Source organism: Carassius gibelio, chromosome B23 (genome assembly GCF_023724105.1).
Source record: "Carassius gibelio isolate Cgi1373 ecotype wild population from Czech Republic chromosome B23, carGib1.2-hapl.c, whole genome shotgun sequence".
Taxonomy (NCBI): Eukaryota; Metazoa; Chordata; class Actinopteri; order Cypriniformes; family Cyprinidae; genus Carassius; species Carassius gibelio.
The window spans coordinates 10,385,086-10,405,049 of record NC_068418.1 but is presented as its reverse complement, the minus strand read 5'-3'; the positions used below and the strand labels follow the sequence as shown (position 1 = coordinate 10,405,049).

General features: G+C 37.0%; 1 protein-coding gene across 2 annotated transcripts in view; it reads right to left on the bottom strand.

The window, feature by feature from the left end:
• Positions 1–19,030, bottom strand: part of phactr3a (phosphatase and actin regulator 3a) — a 31,188-nt gene extending 12,158 nt beyond the window's left edge. The window contains exons 1-3 of one of the 2 annotated variants that reach the window (XM_052593429.1): positions 18,431–19,030; positions 2,494–2,655; positions 368–523 (exon numbers count right to left, since the gene is read on the bottom strand). In XM_052593429.1, the coding sequence (XP_052449389.1) occupies positions 368–523; positions 2,494–2,655; positions 18,431–18,623 (511 nt within the window). In that variant the 5' untranslated portion in view covers positions 18,624–19,030. The remainder of the gene's footprint in view (positions 1–367; positions 524–2,493; positions 2,656–18,430) is intronic. The other variant, XM_052593428.1, reaches the window with a different exon arrangement.
• Between the last annotated feature and the right edge of the window lie 934 nt (positions 19,031–19,964).

The window sequence follows — 19,964 nt, the reverse complement described above, 5'->3', positions numbered from 1 at the left end:
ATTATGTACACTATGATTGTTGAATATGAATAGACAGTTCCAAAGAACAGCATTTATTTGAAATAGAAATCTTTTGTAACATTATAAATTATATTATAGTGTAATTTTTTTTATTAACTTTTTAAAATACTTAACATACCTTTGTCATACTTTTTTACAGATTTATTTTTGAAATGTTATGCCTTTGATTTAGATAGGACAGTAGTTTGACAGGAAGTGGGTGAGAGAAAAAGGGCTGGGATCAGGAATGGTCTGAGAGTCAGGACTCACACTCGGGACACCCAAAGCGCTGTATGTATATATATATGTATTTATAAATAATTCTACACAATTAATAATATATATAAAAATGATAACGATCACTCACCGGTAGGGAGATTGTCTTGCTCTGAGCTGAGGTACTCCATGCTACTGATGCTGAGAATGGGCCCCTGGGAGCCAGGCAGCCGGATCTCAGCATCGGAGATGCCCTGGATGGGAGAGCTGGGGTCTGGAGAGTGAAGTCCACAGGCCAAGGCCACATCTGCAAACAGAGGAACCATATATAAGATTGCTCTAATCATGAACATTCGTCAACATAAGTTATGCAACATATATGTACGCATGATCGGTTTCCTTCACTCACGTAGCTCCATCTGTGCCATCTTCTGGCTGACATGATGAGGGTAGATGTTTGTGACTTGGTCATTTGGGGATGTTATTTGAGATCTGCACAGGGTGTGCTAAAAAAAATTTACAGCTATACATTCTGCGATTGTAACCCTCTGGCTATTGGTTTTTGGTTGTTAACTCCAAATTATCTTTAATAAAATGCCAAGGGTTCATGTATGGCTGCTGTTGGCTGAAGCATTATACAGATGGACAAATGCCCTATAAGAGTTTAGAGCCATTTTAAAGTTTACCCAGTCCTAAATATAATATTTATGTATTTGAATTGTATGTACTGTAACATTTCATCAATTTGGATTACATAGTTTTAAAACAAACTATTAAAAGTAACTTACGTAAAAGATTTGTATAAATTTGTGCAACTTTTCTATAAATGAAATAGTCCAATAACAGATCTAGAAACACCTGCCATTTTTCCCCAATTTAACAAAATGTCAAAGACGCTTTATTAAGTAAAAAAAATAGACGTTGACTAATTCATTTGCATTTTGAATTGATGGATTTGAACCTAGGTCCACAGGAGAAACACAGTCCAGGTTTGGAATGACATGAGGGTGAGAAAGGCCCGTTCACAATAATAAAGATAACTATATTAGCGTCCACATCAGCGGACAATATTGTCTGTGCATCTTCTGTGCACACTCGTCTGCAACTTCAAATTCTTAAACCCGTCATAGCAGGATTGATTCTGATTTAGTTTCGATGTTTTGTTTTTATCATTCATCAGCTGTTACAATTTTCTGAACTTTTATCTTCATCGTTATCTTTATAGTTATCGTCCTTTAATTTTTGGGTGAACTATCACTTTGAAAGAAGAATAAAGTAGTGAAAAGCCATTGTTTTACCTCTCCAAAATTGTTGTCACAGGATTGACTTTGCCACTCATTCACAATCTTAACACCATCAGATGTCTAACAATCCTCTCTCATCCTCTGCATGCATCTACTATCATTTGTGTATCACATCCTCTGCCAACCTCGATTGAATGATGATGATATTGTCTCATTATGTAACTAAACTGTTTCTAAAGCTGCCTGCTATCAGTACACTCATTTCACGCTTGATTAACAGATCTCTTGCCTCTGGCACTGTTCCATTAGAACTAAAAACCGCTGCTGACACCCTAATTCTCAGGAAACTTTGTCTAGGTCCCTCTGTGTGAAATAATTATAGACCTATCACAAACCTCTACTGAACGGAGCTGTTGCCTCTAAACTACCATACCAAGTGTTTTACACTCTGTACAAGCCTTACCAGGCAGAATATTGTCCTTTATATACAGTAGCAGGGACAGCGCTCTGCAGAGCCATAATTGACCTCCTCCTTTCTGCTGAATCAGGGGTGCTTAATATTCAACTCCTTCTGGACCTCAAGTCTTTATTGGATTCTGTCATTTAGATGTTGGCATCACTGACACTGGAAACTCTTCTCTGGTTTGGTTCTTCAATAACAAACAGACGTTTCTTCATCCTCTAGCACTCCTGTTATCCGCGGCGTCCCCCAGGGTTCTGTTTTAGGTCCTCTTTCTTTTAGCTTAAGTTAATACCTCTATAGATATTAGTTAAGTGCTAGTTAAAGGTGCACTGATATTCAAATTCTAACCAATATTGATAAGCCGATAATTATTTTTATTGTATGGCCAATAACCGATAAATGGTTGATTTTAAAATTCAATACTTTATTGAAAATAAAAACCTAGAAACTAAAATAAGTCATTTTAAACAGCAATTTTTTTTTATAAATGGTACTTTTACATTACTCAACCCTCAAAAAGAAAATAAAATTAACTTAAATAAAAGGGCAACAAAGACCAGCTTGTCTTACCTGTAGAGCTCTGCTTCAGCTTGTCATTTTTCTTTTTCCTCCATTTCCACGGTCTGAAAATACGCCCCAGCGTGGCCAGCTTGCTGTGGCGCCGGATGGGAGGGGTGTGGACTCCACTCACCAAACAGCTTGAGCGCAGCACCTTCTGCTGCTCCATCACATCTGTAACACACAAGACAGACAGCAACCATCAGCATCTAGCAGTGACATCCATTGGTGCGACAGATGATACTGATTTTTAACAGTTATACAGAGACTCAGGGCAGGTCCACGAGACTGCAACTCGCTGCTTCATTTAGAAAAGCACCTAATCGGATTGGGCCCATGTTTCAGTGGATTTATTAGTCTAAACCCCATTCTGCTCATTTAAAACTAAAGAGCAGATTATAAAACAGACGGTGACACACTATTCAAGCCATGGTGAAAGTTAGATTAACTTTAAAGAACCTACTGAATCAAATGTTTAGTGTTTAGTTATTTTACCACCTTTAGATGCACTTTAAATACTTGGTAAAAATACTTGGTAAAACTTTTATAAAAAATTTTTTTGTTATTCTCAACCTCAGACATCACGCCCACGGGGCTGTTGGCTGAATGTCTGATGCATATGGCACACAAAATTGGAAATACTTCACGAGTGCTGAAGTCCTCATCGGATTGGTTGAATTCTACAGGAGTTTTGCGAGACGTGTGTGTCGCGTTCTTTTACATTCCACCTGGAAACAAAGATATCATGGCGCCAAACCCACTTATGAAAGTAGAAAGCCTAGTGTTTACAACTGTGAAAATGAGCGCTTATCGGGATCAACTAAATGATGGATTTTCAAAAGTATGTGAAATATTTAACATTCGCGGCATATAATCTTTAAAATATGTCCGAGAGTTTCACACACTGGCCTGTTATTGTGGCGACATTTCCATGCCTCGAAACGTGACGTTGAACGAAATGAACTGTGATTGGTTGATTGACATGTCGGTCAAACGGCCCTATGGGCGGCCTTGGCCAATGAAAGCTGCCATAGATTCCAGACCTTCAGTATGAAGGCTACACGAGACTATTTTATTGATAACACCTTTGTATAAGAACCAATACTCTGTGCCTATTATAAACACATTGGCTGTTTATTCGAATTATAAAGCACATATTCTGCATGACCATATTCTCATCCCTAATCCAACCTAATACCTAAATCTAACAACTACCTTGCTAACTATTAATAAACGGCAAATTAGGAATTTATTAAAGGCGCAATATGTAATTTTTCTGCTTTAAAAATAGCAGAAATCACTATATGTATGTTATATATATTTTTTAGTTGTGTACTTACATCATCCCGACAGTTTCCACGAACTTTCAAATTCGGAGAAAATTATAGTTTAATTAGAAGACACGGCACGTTTCTTTATTTCCGTTTTGTCGCCCGTCTATGGCGTCATATAAACTTTGACCCCTCTAGTTTATCTAACTTCTTACGGAACCGGCAAATACAAAGGCGAACAGAAACAAAGACGAGACGAAGAAGAAAAAGTAGTAGCCTTTATCGAGACTATTATATTTTATATTTATATTGTTTATATTCGTATTTAAACCTCAATCAATAACTTAGTTATGGAGCATGATTATGCTTTGCCTGCACGTTCTGTGAAGCACAAACGCACGGGTGAAATAAATGACCCGAGATGGTTTTGGGACAAGAGAAGCAACAAGACGCGGGTAAATATTGGAGTGGCATTTCCAAGATAGAGAGAGCTTCGTGACAAGCTGAAACTACAGAGAGATGCCGAACTCACTTGCATTCTGATAAACAGGTATGCATCCATTCAGCTAACTGTATCTATCAGTATATTTTGTGAAACGATGATTTCTTGTGTAAAACGCAGACGTACTAGCTCTCATGTAAATCTACATTTGTTCTACATCTAGCTGAATAAAGTAGCTTCAAATGCAGTTCTCTAACTATAATTATTAACGAAAGGCGACCGTGTTTTTTTTTTTTTTTTTATGATTATTTATTTATTTTCCAAAGTTGAACAAGGTCCACAATTGTGGCCACATATAACTATGTACAAGACCAGGGTTTGCTTGTTAAAAAAAAAACAAAAACAAATTAAGTTAAGGGGTGGAAAAACAACAACAACACAGCTCCAGGATTTCCACTGCTCCTCCTTGATAGCGCTCAGAAGTAATCCATACGGAAGACCTATTGAGTTATTATCAGTGATAGCTTTGTAACCAATTCACTCCAGGCCCTAAGTGTTTTTGGTTTGGCTTTATTAATTCTTGCTGTAGTAAGTTCTAAAAGTGCAATGTATTTAATTTCTATGAGCCACAATTTACCTGCTGGAATTGTAGGCTCATGCCAAATCTTAAAGATTATTTTTTTGGCTGCAGTTAGAGCAGTGTGAAGAATCCTACGCTGGCTAACAGTAAGATCGAGATCCGCATCATCATTCAACAAACAAAGACTGGGGTGCTTAAGGATTACCTTATCACATAATTCTGTCACAACTTGAAATGCCTCATCCCAAAAGTTACCAATAAGTTGGCATTCATAAAACATGTGCATATAAGTACCCACAATATTTAAATTACAGAGTGAACAAAAGGGGGCGACCGTGTTTTTTAACATATATTACTACTAGCTAGATGGAATATTGACTTGATAGGGGTCTCATACTTCATATAGAGGGTTTCAACGGGCGCACGCGCCTGGACCTAAGTTAACTTCCGGTCTGTGTTGTGTATATCGGTCTGGCTGCGGTGCCTTCTACAAACGCAGTTAAAGGCAATGTGATGAGTAGACTGAAGTTAGGCTCAGGTGGTTGTGCTGCGGGGTGTGTTTCCCATACATTTATTTATTTTTGGAGACTCGCCACAATTTTAAAACTGATCTTTTTTCAAAAAGGCTTCATTGAGTAATGTTACGTACTGCACGTTAAATAATAATAATTCCTTACATTTATATGTTTAAATATCAAAGCGAGGCACAGGTGTTTTTATATCGCTGTATTTCTGTAGGAGAACTTGCATGTTATAGCCTGATAGCAGCGTATGAGCGTACCAGCTCTACTTCGTTTACAGCTGTTACTGGGGAAACCTCTATTTCTTGCGCTTTATGTCTATGCTTTAAAACATCTCCTGTTGGCAAATAATGAATTTGCATTTTTATTAAGTCCGCCTGATCCACGCAGCAAACATTTTGTTTGTTATCAAAAAATATCTACTCTAGAGGGACTTGGCTGTTGTTATTGATTCTATTTGGAGTCTACCGGAAGTTAAGTTAGGTCCACAAAAGCGCTCATGCGAATTGGACCTTAAAATAAAGTGTGGCCATTTTATTTTATATTTAGGATACACTATGGGTGTTTTATTGAATGCAGACACAACTGTTGTGTGTTGTCACAGGATCAGCTCTGGATTTATGAATTTCCTACTCATTTTAGAAACACTTTAAATACTTAAAGTTGCAGTCGGTAACTTTTGACGCTCTAGCGGTTAATAAACAGAACTGCTTGCGTCTTGCGGAAGAACATCGTAGCCGGAACTACTTCTCTCTGTTTATGTCTATGAAGAATCACAACGGTACTGGGTTACTCCGCCGCGGTACCCCTGAAGCAATCTAAAATAGTCCGAATATAATCACTTATTATAGGTGCACCCAAAAACACAGTTTGGAAAATGGATTCATGGTGTACTCGCTTATTATATACATTTTTCTACATTTTGAACACAAACAAAGTCACGGACCGCAGCTCTGATTGGTTGTTTCTTACCGGGAGCGGTCCGTAACTGTAAATGATAATAGGACCACTGGGAGGAGCCAGAGGAGCTTGATTTTTTCCAGATTATCTGTCTCATATTCTACTGTCAGGACATAATGAAAGGTTTAACAAATATGTAAATTTTTTTTTACAAAAGTTACCTTCTGCAGCTGTAAAGGAATTTTATTTATTTTTTGTGACACTCTTACTGCTGTTTGTCATCACAGCATCAAGTCTGGGTTGCAGATTTTTTTTCTTCAATTCTCAGAAACTATTATTCATTTGATTTGTTTGTTTTTTTTTGGAGGGGGGGGTACATTGTGGGCAGGTTATTAAGTGCAGGTTGGCCATATTTTGTTACAACATTAGAAAAACTTATTATATATGTAAAAATAAAGCTTGACATCATTAACATAGCTTTAAATAGTGACATATTATCATGATACTATAAATTACATATATTCATAAACATTCATATTTGAATAAAGATGGGATAAACTAATGATTTGTTAAGTAGTTTTTCTGTTTTGTTTTATGGTATTTGTTCATGTATGTTAACTATGAGGCTATTTATATTTTTGCGTACTGATTTAATATTTGCAGTCTGTCTTGTCAGGGAAAATAGACGGGAAATGGCATAATTATCTAATAAAGGCAATTACAAAAGCATGTACCTCTTAGACCCTTTCTATTATTTTTCTACACAAATTTCCTATTACAGTCTTTCAGTTTTGAGCTGAAGCAGATGTTATCACAAAATACATCTACCTACATGACCACACGCAACCATGCAGCTGAGAATAAGTCAGCAGCGGGTTATCATGAAAGAACAATTGCATATTTTATCATACAAAGCCTCTACAACACCCACAGCAGCATCATATCCTTAAGCAGGCTAGACCTAATCCTTTTAAATATTCACACGCAGGAAAAGCTCCATTCATAGAGCAAATGAGTCAACGCTCTGCAAAACATTGTTACTGAAATAGTGTAGTGTGGGCAGGGGCATCGAGAGAGTGCCGTCACAAACCCAGAGGCGCTGCACCGCGCCACATGCACTGAGGTCTTCTGATCATTGACCATACAAGAAAAGAAGCGGGTCAATCGACTGAGCGTCTCTACCCAAGTAACCAGTGGTATATGGAATCCAGGTCAAGCCTAAAAACTGTGCGGCGCGGCGAGTCAGCAAAGCCAGGGTCAGCAAAGCCTAGCTGTTACTATGGTTTCTGCTCCTCCAGATGCAGCGGCAGCAGAGCAAAGCCCCCTCGGAGGCAGAATCTGAGCACCGTATGAGGGGCTGCCACTGTCTTACGAAAGGGAGGATGGGGAAACGGGCAGGGGAGGGGGGAACGGGGGTCTGTTGCTATACGGAAGCGCTTGCAGAAGACCTCAAGCAGCCAATCAGGGCCCGGCCTTTCATAACATATAATATCAAGCACACTAGCCCTTTCTTCAACGCAGGGAGGTGCGTTACAAGGGGCTGGTGTCGCACTGGACAATCTGCCAAAATGGAACACAGAATAAAAATGCTAATTTATGTAATATTAGCAGCTAATATTAACATATCGGTGGGTGCAGTAACAGCGGATGTTGATCGGTTACACCATGTGAGTTATTAAGGAGCAAGAGAGTAGTAAATATAACCCAGTACATCTGACAATATTTGAATGAATATCTGTGGCGTTATTCATGAAGTACGTGAAAGAAGAGCAAAGCACAGCGTTTTATGAACAGAGAGCCAGTCAGCACATAGGCCACGGATGCCCACGTTACCAATATCTCAAAAACACCTGCCAAATTCCTGCCAAAACCGCTGATATAAGAATCCTGTTAACCGAATTGACATAAATATTGTGCATATAGGGTGTATTAATACTGTAAGCATTATAATATAATACAGGATAGACAGTACAAAACAATACTGAGCAGAACACACCAACTTTTATTGTAATCTTGATATAGTGCTGTATATATATATATATATATATATATATATATATATATATATATATATATATATATATATATATATAACTTAAACTAATTTTATTTTAGCTAGTGGACAAGGCAACAGTTCTCCTTTTTATTTAGAACTACAATTAAAAATCTAAAACTAATAAATAAAAACTAAAAATATTTTTTTTTGGTGCAGAACAACGTTCAAAATGAACACACACACAGACATACACACACACACACACACACACACACACACACACAGACAAATTAAATAGAAAATATATTTAAAAAATCTAATTCCAAAAGTATTAACATAAACTATAATACTAAATCAGTGATATTAAAATAACACTGGTGTATATTTTTTAAGACTTTAGTGTTAAAGCAGTCTTAGATCCAGGCTCTACCACACTCTACCAAGAACTCATCCAAGTACATGAAAGATAATAATACAAAAAATAAATATGTAAAAGGGAGATCATGTTAAGTAATCCTGCATGGTTTGATTTAGGCTGCTTTAGAAGTTCATATCCTTTTTATCAAAGGCGTTTATCTCTGTCACAGCTCATTACAAAACACTTCAAACATGGTTTTAAAGAAGTGGAAATCTGTTTGATTAACAAACCCAGGCAACAAAGAAACACTACAAACCCCTTTTTAACACTGCAGATTGGCAAATACAGCTTTGTCAGCAAATCAACACTGCTTTGGTCTGTGCCCCCTTTACACCTGACATGTGCTTATGATAAACTTGTTTGATTCCTATTCATTTTCACCGTAAAATAAGTATAATGGACTACATCTTTTGAATATCTCAAGTGTTTTTTAATAACACCCAAAAATCAAACAGTTCAACCCTTATGCATGTTATCATGTCTGTCAGAAACCTTTAGGCTGGTTGTCGTTTGGAATATTAAAACTAAAAACATCAACATAACACACTTTTGTGCATCAGTCACTTCACTTTATACATAAAAAATTAATAATTATTAGCTTACAATCCATCCGTTTTTAAATCCACATCATTTGAATATCACAGCTTCACTGTCTGTCAAAGAGTAACATGCACAATACACAGTATATGAGATGCATTACTAGCAAAATCCACATTGCCGGATTTTTCGACTACGGCATCGCTTTCCGAGAAGAACGCGAAAATATCGATTAGAGTAGCTTCAACATGCTGTCTGTCAAATACAATAACATACATAATACGTAATGCACATGAGTATACAGTAAATGTGTTCTTCACTCGTTTTTATCAAATGTTTTTTATTCATCTTCATCTAATCACTTGTAAATGATTTATAACTTAATCTACAAATACATAGATACAAATATTAACATATTACTTATTAATCATTTATGCACACATAGTCATGCTTTGCAAAAGATTAGTTAATCATTATAAATGACTTGTGTTATAACTGAATGTTATTATAAAGTGTTACCGAGACTTGTTTTGGAGATGCTGACCATAAAAACAGGCAGCGGACAAAACCCATTTGTCTGCAGCAGATAGATACTAAGAGCTTGTTATTGTATTGTGTGTCACCCCAGAGATGAAAGTGAGAGATTGAGAATATTATTCAATTCATCAATGACTGCCGACTAAAGATGCAATCATAGAAGAAACATGAACGTGGGCCTCATCGTAAGTGGTTATGCTGATCTGAAACCAGTTATGTTTTGTTTGTTTTTATTGCCAGTGTAAATAGACAAATGTTCTGTTGCATAAAAAGGCCCTATACAAAGATATGAGATCAGTTCTTTAATTAAGGGAATTAGGTTTTTGATCTGTGTTCAGGGCCAAATTTCTTTGGCTTACAAAGTCACCTACATCTTGGATGCCCTGGGGCTAAGCAGATAAACAATACATTTTCATTTTTGGGTGAACTATCCCTTTAAATGACAGGCACATATCCAGACACATATTAGTCTATATTATCAATATGAAAATATAAGAAATCCTAAGAGCAGGTAGTTTAGTGTGAGAAATGAACAGTTCCTGTCCTCCAACAAAAGAAACCCCATAGTTTACCCCCCGGCTCAACAACTGTGCAGCCATCTGTCAGAAGACAACTGCCTGCGGTGTAGCCTCCTCAAGATGCTATAAGTGGAACAGACTAAATAAGGAGTCTCTGACTTACAGGGACCCGAGACAGCTCCGAGCTTTGGCCAGTGTTACTTAGGAAAAGCAACAGTAGCATCTGATATCAAGCAGGCTGCTCTATTCTCTGTGACATCTAGGGCTTGACACTGATTTACAAGACCAAGCTGTGATGATGCGCTCTCTGTGTTGAGACAAGTCATAGAAGAGAAAGAGAAAACACTGAGCGGTAGAATCGCAAAATAGCAAACAATGCATGCTGGGTTCGATGCAATGGACATTGTCCTCTGAACAGGAATCAGTCGTGTGGACTTTCATTTTTCTTTTTCACGCTGTAAGATGAAGGTGTTAAATTTGCTCAAAGACCTGACATTTCCTAACCAGCCAAATCTTTACTCACTCTCATTCTTACTACTAAGCAGAAGAAGTGATATAACTGTTCCTCAAGATTCGTTTATTCAATTTAATATACTTAATTAGCTGACTGACAGTCTCATTCAAACCAGCTTTTAACTGGATATATTATTATGTATGTAGTACTTGTAATAAAGCCACAGAATGAATATGATGATGAATATGTACCTATTAAATGTTCTTTTATTTTTTTTCACACAATTTCTAAAGAAGTCAATAGCAATTAAAATTTATTTTAATGTCCCAGTGAATGGTCAAGTTCAGGCCAACCAGCTTATATCTCTGAATTTTTTGATGCCGTCTTACTTGGGAACTCCATAAGCTTTAAGCAAGCCTTCATCAGACAGCTTCATGTTTTGAGAAGGTCCATTTATATTCATAATCCATTTATATTCATATAATGACCTTTGGTGCACACCATTATGATCAGCTCATCAAGAAAATCATTCATCTGTAAAATTCAGTCTTTCCAGATCATTCTAGCCTACAATCTGGATAATATTTTGTGTGAAGTTACTATTCACAAAGTGGCTTTACATAATAAATAAATGCTGAGCATTTTCTTTAAACACTGCACTGCATCAAATAGTTTATATTTAAGCTATATTAAAGGGATAGTTCACCTAAAAATGTTATTAAGAAGTCACTCTCATGTCGTTTCAAACCTGTAAAACCTCCATTAATCATCAAAACACAAATCAAAATATTTTGGATGAAATCCGAGAGCTCTCTGACCCTCCATAGACAGCAACACAACTGACACGTTCAAGGACCAGAAAGGAAGTAAAGACATCGTTAAAATAGTCCATGTGACAGTGGTTCAGCTGTAATTTTATTAAGATACGAGAATACTCTTTGTGCACAGTACTCGCATCGAAGACTGATCCGGAAGAGAAGAAACTGTTGAATAAAGTTTACATTTTTGTTTTATCTGCGCATAAAAATTATTCTCATAATGTTGAACCACTGATGTCACATCATGGACTATTTGAAAGATGTCTTTACTACCTCTCTCGACCTTAAATGTGGTAGTTGTTTTGCTGTCTATGCAGGGCCAGAAAGCTCTCGGACTTTATCAGAAATATCTTAATTTGTGTTCAGAAGAGTGACTCATAAAGACAGATTTTTTATTTTGGGTGAACTAACCCTTTAAATCTTTTCATTCTCTTTCCTTGTTGCTCATTAGTAGTTGTTTGTGTCTCACACCAAACATTATTCTATTTATAAACATAATGTATGACGACACTGCCAGACACTGCACAGCAAATACAAATAAAACTTAGAGTCACTTGATTCATGTTTTGCATGTATCACAACAAAAACCTTTGCATCTTAATTTTAGCACAGAATGGATTCAAACGGCGACTAAAGACATTAAAGGCACAGAAGCCACACGAGAGAAGCAAGGGCTCTCTGTGCTCTCTGTCATTGTTGAGAGTGTATTATCTGAGAGGCAGTAATCTGTCCCGGGTCGCTCTCTATGGTACTGAAACCCTGCTTATCTTGCCATTCAGGACCAGCCAGCCATCGGCCCACATTACCCACAGTGCACATCCAGCTCCTGCAGCGCGTACAACTATCAATGTGAAAGGTGTACGACAGTCATATATGCAGAAAAAGATTGCATACGTCAAGCTAATCACAGAATGACACACTGATCACCGCATCACAAACACGTCTCAAAAGCACTTCTGACTCTGACGTGGGAGTGTGATGGTTGAGAATAGAAATATGCCTTAATGTTCCCTGTGAGTATTGCCAAATGTGTATATTTGCTCTTTAAAGATCCTCACTGACTCTCTGGTGAGTCACTTGAAGTCCTTTTCATCCTTCTGTATCTCTTCATTGTTGTTTTTTTCCCACCTCCCCTCCCCCGTTCCCCCTTCGCTCACACCCACTCAGTCTCTCTCTCGTTCTCTATCCTTCCCCTGACTCCATCCTCTTGCCTTTAAACTGCATTACAGTCATGGTTTCACTTACTGTTCAACACAAACAGACTCAAATTCAATGAATCACGAACAGCACAATAAACTCAGGTTCAGCTGAGCTAGGCCATCCATCCAAGGCAGCTCCGCTCCAGCTTAAGAATGAGAAATGAGCTTCTGAGATATTTTAGACGGTTCAGGTGTGCCGAGAGTGAGACCTGCTCTTTCCAACAGCATTGCATTCAATATTAACTACATTTCCTCGCTCACTGGCTTGGCAAAAGCAGAGAGCCAAGATCCTCGGATCTGTTGACTGTGCAGAACTGCAGTGATTACAGTTTGAACCCATATTAGTCACTCTTTGCATTCGACATTTTGGAGTTGGTAAGATTCTTCAATGTTTTTGATGGATAGAGTACGAAAGAAGTAAAATACAGTAAAAACAGCAATACTATGAAATATCATTACACTTTAACATTAGTTTTCTATCTGAATATGTAAAATGTAATTGATTTCTGTGATGCAAAGCTGAATTTTCTGCATCATTCCTCCAGTCTTCAGAGTCACGTGATCCTACAGAAATCATAATAATACGCTGATTTGCTGCTCCAGAAACATTTCTTATTATTATCGATGTTATTAGCAAACAGTCAGCTGCTTGATATTTTTGTGCAAACTATAAAACATAATTTTTCTGGATTCTTTAATAAATAAAAAGTTTGAAAGAACAACATTTATTTGAAACCGTAATCCTTTGTAACATTACTGATCTATTTACCGTCACTTTTGATCAATTCAGTGTATCCTTGCGCAATAAAAGTATTAGTTTCTGAAAAACAAAAGTAAAACTTGATACTTACATGCTATATAACTGTCTCCTGTGCTTTGAAATAGTTATTTGACATCGTATTTGGTATTTTTTTCTTGTAATTGTTGTTACTATTGTTATATTTGAAGCATTTGAGACAAAATAGATGCTTAAATGGAATATAAATGTTAAGACTCCTGAGCTATTATTTTTGATTATATATGTATTCATTTTATAGTAGATTAACTAAAGCGTTATACTCTTGTTTTTATTATGCTCTGGGGTATGTTTCCATCATCCTGGAAAAAGTTTATACTCGTGAGAGTCAATCAGTGAAGCTAATTTCGATTTGCTGCTTTAATCATAATGTTTTCTACAAACTCAGTTCTGAATCCTATCTTTCTCTTTCACTGTCACATGTACAACCTCAAAAATATGAAACTTTTTGCTTCAGATATATACACTACTGAAAAGAAAAGCCTGTCATAGGCGTTATCTGCTCTGTGTTGTATCTCTGGGGAGGTCACTGAGCCTGTTGTTGTGTTCAGTTTTCACGGCTGAGGAGAGCTGGGAGCTGCTGAACTGTGCTTGACAAGGTCAGGTTGTGTCTCCTCTTGTACACTATCCAGTGAATATACCTTAGTCTGCATTAAGGAAAGACAATCCCAAGCTGGAACGACACCTAAGGATTTTTAAAGTTAGGACCAACTGACGCATGCATGAGAGAAATATAGCCACAATGTTGTTATTACGTATTAGCATCTTCACAATGGTTAGAAACACTTAGGGTTAGGGATTTGAAGACCCCCGAATCAAGTCCTGATCTTCATACATTTCAGCAACTGACACCTCATTACGTGGTTTGTTTCCCACAAGGAAGGTGTGATATTATTTTTCACGTACTTGCACTGAAGGTGGCCCCCAAACCAACAGAGCAGAATATCATAACGCGACTGGCTTTTTGGTTTGTTAAAATATGAGGCCAATTCAATGACAAAAAATCATATTTTATATCTTAAATATTACTGTATATATATATAAATCATCTTTTCCTCATAATATCTGATGTTATCAGTATTTATCAACATTATTTTACTGGATATACACCTTAACGATTTAAATGAATGCACTTATAATATTATTAATATATATATATATATATAGTCACTTATAATATTATTATAAACTGCAAAAAAAATTAATATATTTTTTTAATTTTGCATTGCATGCAATTGTAAGAAGAGACCATGATAAATTGTTAAATGGTAAAAATATTAATGAATTAATTAAAATTAAAGAAATATTTAAAAGTGTCACTGATTAAATACTGATTCAGTGCAAGTGTGCAAAATATTGTCTAACACGATACTGTACTTTCAGTATCTACAGTTAACTGTACTCAGCATCACAAACACAAACTGCATAAGAACATCATGATGATTGATAGGTTTTCACTGCAAAACGAGACAAAAATATCGCAAATATTGTTGCTTTGTTGCTATTATAAATATTGTTGCAAGGCTGCAATCAATTCGTTCATTTAGAAAAACGTCCTGTAAAATCCTGGAGGAAAAGTTTGTTAGCAAATTTGTAAAGACGTACTTGAGGAAAGGAAACAAACGTTGTCCTCTCAAAATTCATAATCACATTAGATGTATTTCTGTGCGGATCTACGGTGAGCGTGATTTCACCAAGTACGACATGTTCCTGGATCAACATCCTTATTGATCCTGGAACAACACTCCAATCAACCAATCAGAATTCAGATATAACTTTTCAAGAAATATCTGTTTTAGGCTTAAAATCAGGATTAGGTGTTTCTACTGTACATTCTTGGTAATCAGCTATCATTTCCCACTGATTTTAGGAATAAATTATGGGTAGGGTTATGTTTGGGCGCAGGGATTGGGTAAAGTTTATATTTTTGGACAATGCTGTTGATCCAGGAACATGTCTTGCTTGGCAAAATCACGGCGACAGCGGATCTACAGCACGATGCTGCCTATCAAGAAATAGTGCACTGACAAGACATAAAATCACACTAACTAACATTAATCGTGTGTTGTGTGGATACCAGATAAGTAAAATACATAAAAGCAGTCATGATCAAGATCTGTCAGCTAGGCTAAACTCTGAGCTTGTTCTACGTTTGATCCAGTATTCACCAGAACTTCATACTGAGGGCTCTTACTCTTAAAAGACAACTGCTCGTACCAACAATGACAGCAGCACAAATGAAAGTAGTTTTAGTGAGACTCTGACACTGCCTTTCAAACCACTGCAAAACCAAGCACAGGAGAATTCCCCCATCTTCTTAAGAACACAGTCACAGTCAGTCTGAAACAATAATGTTTTACACGAATCCAAAGAACCACAGAAGTGAGAGATGCATGGAAAGAAATATGAAGGGCTTTCTGGGCTAGACCTTTTCGCAGCAGCCAGCGGGAGGGACGCTGATGAGTCATAGCCCACCTCACAACACCGGCCTTTGCACCAACCCCTTACGTGCTCTTCACAAGAAACCTTCAAACATGAGTACATATAGCAGAGATTTATAATTGAGCATCATTATTAAGGATGATTTTCCTAATTCAATATTTAGAAAATACTGGCTTGTGCACAGGACATAAACAAAAACTGAAAAAGAGTTTTGAGAAGTTAAGATGCATATATAGATAAAGTCCTTAAATCAGTCTCTTTATAAAGTGCCTTGAATTCCCCAAATGTTCACTTTATCTTAGTTACAAAGTACAAAAACACTTAATTTTCATCTCATTTTTCTGGGGCACGAGGTTCACCAAACTGTGAAGACACTTTTAATGTGTAAAGAGGTGTGAAGTGAGCAGGGCATGGGGTGCATCACAGAATCTAAATTTAAGACTCTTTTAATGAATCGTTTCTGACTCTGTCTTTCTGTTCAACCTTTGAAGCATTATTTTTTGGGGGGCAGAGTTTAGAAGGTTAACGCCCCTCTGAGAGCTATGAGCAGTGCCACTCAAATCAGCTCTTTTTCTGTTGAGCATCTGCCCAAGATGAATCTAGAAATGTAGTTCCTCTGAATTTAAAGGCCTAAAAATACCTGCACTCAACAGTGAACGGTCTCTTGTAAAATGGTGCTGCCCCCACACTGTCAGAGTGGAATGAAATACCTGCGGATGTCATGTTACATCTGATTTTGTATCACTAAAAAGAGAAAAGGTTAACATGACTCTTGCCCTCATTGATTGCTAGCACAGCCGTGATAAAATAGTGGTCCCTACAGAATATACCAATAAAGCTAAAGGTGAAACCGTGGGGATTCAAAGAAGTCATCTTTATCGCAATAGATTGAAAAAGATCAACTGGTATTTTCTCTTATTGTTTCCCAAGACAGATTGCTTGGTCATTGTGCATCATTTCCACTCCACGTACACACTGGACCTCACGTTCATAGCAAAGCGCTCCTGGTGACAGAGGATAAATCTCATTAAAGCATGGTTCAGGTTATATTTTACAATAAATTCTAAATATATATAAAATTTAAGGACTATTATAATAAATATTTACAATTTTGAATGATAATTAACCACATAATTTGGCCAAAAATATTGCAACACATTTGGACATTTTACCTTGTCACTGTCCCGATATATTCTTATTGTGTGTGTTTGTGTGTGTGCGTGTGTGTGAAATTTCCAAATGTGTTGCAATATTGTGCAAAGATGTATATTATATATAGTGTATTTATGTAATATATTCTTACACACACACACACACACAGTAAAAAAAAAATATAATAATAATAATAATAATAATGTGTTATCTTGACAATTAAGCACATTTCACCCAAAAATTCTCATTAAATGTAACACGTAGGACTTTTTTAAATTACTGTTTTCTTTATTTAGATTTACAGTAAAACATAAATAAAAAACATAAATTTCAAACATCAAATTCAAAATGTAAATAATATATAGATCAATATATTCAATAATATATTAAATGTTCAGCATGATTCAAGCAACACAACAATTATTGATACGTACATTGCTAAATGATATATCATTATTTTTCACAGTACTGAGAACTGATGTGCTTAACTGTTTTGGAAATAAAACAATGCCAAAAAAAAAAAAAAGAGGGAATACTAAAATTGGGCTTATTTTTCTATCTCTTTCTGGTTTCTTATTATAGCACATCTATCTTTCCTCTGAATTTGGGGTGTAATATGACCCGCACATTCTTGACAGACTATAGCTTCCATGAGATTCGTCCATTCTCCACTGACAATGAACACAAACACTTTCAGACCACAGCGAACACTCCAAATCACAGTCTCCACGAGACACGGCTCTTGTCCATCATCAAGGAAAGCTGCCGCCTGTGCAGCCTCCAGAATCCTCACTACATCCGTTTCTCCAGGAGACACCACTGACCCGCGCTGAGCAGTGCATGCGCAGTCTCAGTGCGGATTGGAACGAAGCTTTCAGACACACCAGCCAATGATGCCAAAGCAGCAAAAAATGCATCTCATTTCACCAGGTCCTCAACAGCAACCTGTATTAAACACTCACAGAGATGCACAAGGAAGGATGTGCACACGAGACAAAAGACAACGAGGACCCTCCCTCAGTGAAAAAAAATAGGATCTAAATCTTTTTGTCTGCTCATATTGAACGGTAGCATAAGCCACAGTTGGCACATAATCTCTAGACTGTCTGCTATACGGGTTTCTGTTATAGCTACCATAATGCAGATCCATAGGGAAATATTACTATGGTAGCCAGATGCATTTCATAGGGATAGAGGCAGAGCATCAAATGCGGTGTAATTTGATTGAGCTCAATCGTGCAGTGCACAGCACTGAAATGAAAGTGATGCTATTAACACAGATTATAAGCCACTTTCACCTCCATCGCGCGTGGAAATGAAAAGCGCGTATTCTAATGACATCTCCAGACAATAAATGCATCGTTTTACCTGGGCTGTGCGAGAGATCAATGCCAGACTCGCTGAGGATGTTCGGGTCACTCTGAGATCTGCCTCTGTGCAGGAGACATTTGTCTATTCCGTCCGATGAAGCCATGAGGAGAGCTGTGAATAAAATATTGAAATCCTTTTCAGAGGCAGTCAAACCAGACGGTGAGGAGGATGCGTCTCGGTCTAAGAGCATCCAGCAGCAGGCATGCTGAATTAAAACCCTTTACAGTGATTGTGTATGTGTGTATGTGTATGTGTGTGTGCATGAGGGAGCGAGACTGTGTGTGTCTGTCATGAGGGCTGGGGTATTTGTGTGTGTACGCGCGCGCGCAGATGCCACCTTTATCCACTTCACAATGACCCACTGACGAGCTCTGAATCACGGGATGCTAGCGAGTGACGTGTTAACAGTGCCTTCTGAGATGAATTCATTCATTTGGGCTTTTTACAGTAGCCGTGTTCCGTTCAGAACGAATCAGTGTCTTTGAAAGGATTCTTTTAAAAAGGTGAAGCCGATCGTCATATTTAGCTCAAACGCGAAATTTTGACCAGACGAAATTTGTCAAGCGCCTTAAAACAAGACTTAAAGACGTATTATAGCATGAGAACATAGGTTTCGATTTTCACCCTGACATTTCATGTTTCGAATCCCACATCGAATCGAATCTTACATTTCGAGATTCGGATCCAATCGAGTTTTGTTGTATTAAGTGAACTCGAATATTTAATTTGGGAACGAACTGAATTAACAATTAGTTCGTTTGAGGGATAAAGAAGAATTATAACTGATGACAATAGCCAACATGAAAGTAAATTAGGCTATTTCACTCGACTCGTGCAGTTAATGATATATATGATATAAGAGATTCACTTGTTGTAAGCCCCTTTTACACCAGATATGTTTACGAATTAAATAAATTCAGCTTTCTGATTGCCTAATGACTTGTTCTTAATTCTTATTAATAGCTATTTTATTTTCCATAGCACACACACTTGTTACAAACTACATTTCTGGTTTAACGCTGCAGAATAGGCAACTGAATGAATATGAACCTTTTAAAGCAAACACTCAAATCAATCGAATCACTGGAACAAAAGCGTGTAGTGACAGTGAATTTAGCAGCGTTCTTGTAAGTTTTAATAATAACAATAACTTGTAACGTAATAATAACAAGAACCCTTGTAATAATAGGCTACCATTAATCAGTCCGATGGGAGTTCACTTATATGAACTTATTCTAAATAAAGTTAATCTAGAATTTGTTATCTAACAAAAATACTCATTTTTTCTTTTATTGACCATTTATTGTTTTTCTGCTACGCTGTTTTTATTATTATTATTATTATTATTATTATTATTAGATTCTCGTCTCTGATTGGTCAATGCTGTCAACGTCATCCAGGAAGTGTGTGCAGCGAGGGAAGCTGCAGCAAAAATGTCAGCGCACAGGCGCGGTTTGTCTCTAGTATTCATTTTGATTTTCTCTAGTTTAGCATTCCCCAGTAGTTGTGACACGCTTGAAAAGGCAAACGA